The sequence below is a fragment of the Bison bison genome, unplaced genomic scaffold, assembly GCF_000754665.1.
Source record: "Bison bison bison isolate TAMUID 2011002044 unplaced genomic scaffold, Bison_UMD1.0 scf7180017864183, whole genome shotgun sequence".
In the NCBI taxonomy this organism is placed as follows: Eukaryota; Metazoa; Chordata; class Mammalia; order Artiodactyla; family Bovidae; genus Bison; species Bison bison.
Window position 1 is genome coordinate 1,517,058 of NW_011494755.1, and position 5,273 is coordinate 1,522,330.

The 5,273-nt window shown below is 36.6% G+C and overlaps 1 protein-coding gene across 1 annotated transcript in view; it reads left to right on the plus strand.

Moving 5' to 3' along the window:
- The window catches only part of NIPSNAP3A (nipsnap homolog 3A (C. elegans)), a 13,696-nt gene extending 10,451 nt beyond the window's left edge, over positions 1 to 3,245 (plus strand). The window contains exons 5-6 of the mRNA XM_010843530.1: positions 2,231 to 2,317; positions 2,407 to 3,245. Coding sequence (XP_010841832.1) covers positions 2,231 to 2,317; positions 2,407 to 2,483 — 164 coding nt within the window. The 3' untranslated portion in view covers positions 2,484 to 3,245. The remainder of the gene's footprint in view (positions 1 to 2,230; positions 2,318 to 2,406) is intronic.
- The last annotated feature ends 2,028 nt before the right edge of the window (positions 3,246 to 5,273 follow it).

A 5,273-nucleotide genomic window follows, 5' to 3' on the forward strand; every position in this document is an offset into this window, starting at 1 on the left:
ATGCCCAGCAGTGGGATTGCTGGATCATAAGGCAGTTCTATTTCCAGTTTTTTAAGGAATCTCCACACTGTTCTCCATAGTGGCTGTACTAGTTTGCATTCCCACCAACAGTGTAAGAGGGTTCCCTTTTCTCCACACCCTCTCCAGCATTTATTATTTGTAGACTTTTGGATCTCAGCCATTCTGACTGGTGTGAAATGGTACTTCATAGTGGTTTTGATTTGCATTTCTCTGATAATGAGTGACGTTGAGCATCTTGTCATGTGTTTGTTAGCCATCTGTATGTCTTCTTTGGAGAAATGTCTATTTAGTTCTTTGGCCCATTTTTTGATTGGGTCATTTATTTTTCTGGAGTTGAGCTGTAGGAGTTGCTTGTATATTTTTGAGATTAGTTGTTTGTCAGTTGCTTCATTTGCTATTATTTTCTCCCATTCTGAAGGCTGTCTTTTCACCTTGCTAATAGTTTCCTTTGATGTGCAGAAGCTTTTAAGGTTAATTAGGTCCCAAAGCGTCTTTTAATTTCATGGCTGCAGTCATCATCTGCAGTGATTTTGGAGCCCAAAAAAATAAAGTTTGACACTGTTTCCACTGTTTCCCCATCTATTTCCCATGAAGTGATGGGACCGGATGCCATAATCTTCGTTTTAGATACTTTTTGCTTCTCTCAGTTTAAATTTTAGTTTATATGAAGAAAATAATCAGATCCAGACTGCCTGTGTTTGAATCCCAGCTCTACCAATTAAAACTCTATGACCTTGAGTGAGTTACTTAACCTTATTGTGCCTTACTTATTTTCCTCATCCAGAAGTGATAATAACCTGTACCTAAGGCTATTATGAAAACTAAATTAGTTAACACATGCAAAATTTAAACCAGGCCCAGCACCATAGCAAGCACCCAACAAATGTTAGTGGTAAATGTTCTTATCATAGATGTACATGTACTGCTGCTCTAATCAAGTTTATATCAGCATTGTTTATAGTAAGGAAATTTTGGAAACAGTGTTGTATGACCTTCTTTATGTAATACACATGTGATACATAAATAGATATATAAATATGTGTCATATATAACTATAAATACATATTCTTATACACGTTTATATGTATTGTTATTGTTTAGTCGCTAAGTCATGTCTGATTCTTTTGCAACTCCATGGACTGTAGCCCACCATGCCCCTATGTCCATGGGATTTCCCAGGCAAGAATACTGGAGTGGGTTGCCATTTCCTTCTCCAGGGGATCTTCCCAACCCAAGGATTGAACCTGCATCTCCTTCCTTGGCAGGCAGGTTCTTTATCACAAAACCACCGGAGAAGCAGATATGTGTGTGTGTGTGTGTGTGTGTGTGTAAACATAAACATGTATGCATACCTGTTATCATCGAGCCACTACGGAAGCCTGTGTGTGTGTGTGTGTGTGTGTGTGTGTAAATACAAATATATATGCAAAACTGTGGACAAGAGTTACACCAAGTATTAAAACAGTTTGTTCTGGGTGGTATAGAAATGCCTCATACTTTCTCTTTCTCTGCATTTTCCTATATAGATAGTATATATTATAAAAATTTATGCACAAGAACATTATCCCAGTATTTCAAAGAATATTGAATTAGTGAAAATAATTTAATTGGCCAATAATAAGGGGTTGGGATGAAATGTTGTTACAAGAAGGAATTTCCATAACCATTAAAAATTAATGTTATTTCCAGAGGAAGTACAAATTGTTAATTTTTAAAAATCTGTTACTAAGACTAAGCATAATATACAGCAAGATCCTAATGTGATTTTACTCCCATTTTTTTAAAGCAAATGCACTTAATAGAATTTTTCCTTAGACACTTAATATCCTACTTTTTTTTCTTTCCATCACCCAAATATTCAATAGTAAGCACAACTTTTTTATAACCTTGCTTTTTTAAAATAAAGTTAACATGTGTTAGGAAGTTATACAATTTGGATCTTGGCCTAATTATGTCTTTAGTTGCATTATTTTACTTCTCTTTTCCAGCTTTTTCTTTCTTCATCTACAAAACTAGTTTGACTAATTATAAATTTCTCTCCCAAATCTCTGGCCCCTCTGACATCTTATCAGTAACATACTTAGCATTACCTGTGATAATCACTATTTTGATTGAAAGAATAGGACTTTCAGTTTCTGGTTAATGTTTCTGTCTCTTATTGGTAGTAACGCCACAGTCTTTAACATTTATTTCTGGTTTATTTCCGCAGTTCATGTTCTTTGGTGGAACGAGAGTGCAGACAGCCGTGCAGCTGGGAGACATCAGTCTCATGAGGATCCCAGGGTAGTGGCAGCTGGTAAGCTATTTCACTAGGAATGAGTTATTCTTACAACAAATCGTATTTAGTCAATAACTTTATATGCCTTCTTACAAATTTATTTCCAGTTCGGGAAAGTGTTAACTTCCTTGAGTCTCAGCAGAATATGCTTCTGATTCCTACATCATTTTCACCATTGAAATAGTTTTCCAGTGATATACAGAGCATTTCATGAACTGTCATAAGATGTATCTGCTATTGGTGCTTAAATTCTCCCAAGAGAGTCTCGCTTTATTTTGAAGGAGGTGGTAAGTTAATTTGCTGTGTCCTTTGCATATTTAAAAGCTACATCTGTCCATTGTCACTACCACTTCAGGAAACAGTCTGTTCATTTTCCCCTTGGCATTTTAGTATCTGTCATATATTAAAAATATTTGCCTTTACTACCAGATCTTGATTTTTCATTTGTTTGAGAATATCTCTCATTCTCTCTTTTGATAACCCTCTGCTTTTGTAGCATTTTCTTACATTCAAATGATTATTACATTTCCATATCTACGATAATATCTTTAAATTATTTGTATACATTATTACCTTTTTTATCATGTCTGTTTTTCTGAGATTTTTAAACGTTTTTGTCCAGTCAGGTTTATTTTATAATATCAAATGGGGTTCATAAAAATATTAAACATATTTCTTTACTATGGAAGAGTACAATGTTATCTGTGTCATCTGTATTAATAATGTTTATCATATTAATTACTTACTTGGAAAATGTTCTTAGGTCCTGGTATTAAACATCATTGATGAATCATTGGTTTATATGCTGCAGTATCTTCATTTATAGTCAGTTTACTAATTTTTACTTCATTTTGGATCACTTTTAATAAAGATATTTGGTCATCTGTTTTAATGAGATATTTTTGCTTATGGAAATGTTTGCCCTAATAAAAGTCTACATATACAATCTGATTGTTTTTATTGTGTTTTATATTTTTATCCTCATTTCTGGAGCTGTTGTTGTATTGCCATAAGGTAATGAGACAATAATAACGTACTATCTTTATTGTAAATATTAAGTCACCTCAAGTAAATACCCTGCTAGTAACCTTAAAAGAATTTCTTCAGTACCGTCACAGATAATATAATATCTTCCTGCAAACAAATTTAGTGTTTGAGTGCCTCAGCCTTCTTAAACTAGATTTGGTACTACCAAGCTCTCCTGGTAATCTGTACTTACAGCTATGTTATTTAATGTTTCTAACACATTGCAAAAAGAATATAGTAAATTGTGAATTAGCTCTCCATGGAGAAACTGAAAAAACAGGGAGCTCGATCACCTCTCAGTTACCTGGTCCTCAGGAATTTGGAGGACAGATGAGTTTCCTAGTAAATCAAAGAACACCCTGACTCTGAAGTTTCAAATCCATCAAACATAGTAGAGGCATTAGCTTTGAGTTTTAACTGAGAGTCTTCCACCTCAGCTTCTTTGAAAGGTTCTCAGGGAATGAGGTGGTAGTTGTATTAACTGCCATCCATGTGGACATATTTGCTCTGGTGTGAGATCAGCTCTGTTTTTAATGCCGTGTTGGGTGACATGAAAGTTTACAGCTCTGTTTACCTTTTCTTCTTTCGTTCATCTTTGGATAACTAGAACACTTCCTGCTGAAGGCCAGAGGCTCTTTTATTCATCCAATCTAGAGCCCTGATGGGGGTTTATGAAGTAGCATCAGACAGGTGGTCTTACCATGTCCCAGACAAATTTGGAGAGCCAGTCGATGACAGGCTTCACTCCAGTGATGAACTGCAGGTGCTTCACTTTGCTGATGAGCTTCTGGATTAGGAACACAACAAAGCTGGCTGGGAAGAAGGATGTTACAACAGTGACACAGATGGGCTCTGTCCTGCAAAGAGAAAGTTAATGAGGATCTGAGGGATCACTGATGCAATTAAGGACTCACTAGAGGCGGAAATACATATGCACACATGTCTATCTGAAGAATATCCCAGGGATATTCTAAAAACACCTGCTCAGTAAGTAAAATTATTTTATTCAGAGTTAAAACATCATTTTCAAGTCAAAAACCTGACAGCTTTGGCAAATGCAAAACTGATTTCTCTGAGTCCAGTACCAAAGTGAAACTATTGAAAGAGGTCTGAGAGGGAATTCCCTGGGGGGAGCCCAGGTTCCATCCCTGGTCTGGGAATGGCCTAGCCCAAAAGTGAATAAATAGATAAATAGAATAAAATTTTAAAGTTCGAGAGTTTCAAAACTAACAGATTTGAACCACCAATGTCTAATGATGGTTCCGTTTGGTTCACTATTTTTTACCTTATAAGAGCAGTAAGTTGTAAATTCTCAGACACAAAGGACTGCTTTGGTTTGAAAACTTAAATGTAGAAATATTAGTGTGAAATTACCCAAATAAGTTAAATTCTTCTGGCTGTAAGTAAACTGGGAAGCAGCAACGTATAGCATATTCAGTTCATTTCAGTCACTCAGTCGTGTCCAACTCTTTGCAACCCCATGAACCGCAGCACGCCAGGCCTCCCTGTCCATCACCAACTCCCGGAGTTCACTCAAACTCAACGTCCATCGAGTCAGTGATGCCATCCAACCATCTCATCCTCTGTTGTCCCCTCCTCCACCTGCTCTCAATCTTTCCCAGCATTAGGGTCTTTTCAAATGAGTCAGCTCTCTGCATCAGGTGGCCAAAGTACTGGAGTTTCAGCTTCAACATCGGTCCCTCCAATGAACATCCAGGAGTGATCTCCTTTAGGATGGACTGGTTGGATCTCCTTGCTGTCCAAGGGACTCTCAAGAGTCTTCTTCAACACCACAGTTCAAAAGCATCAATTCTTCAGCACTCAGCCTTTTTTTACAGCCCAACTCTAATCAAACAGAAACAAAAATTCTAACAGATGCCTGTTATAAGAACAGTCTTATACACCCATTATGCATGGTCATATAATATTCCTAGTGACTACACTGATA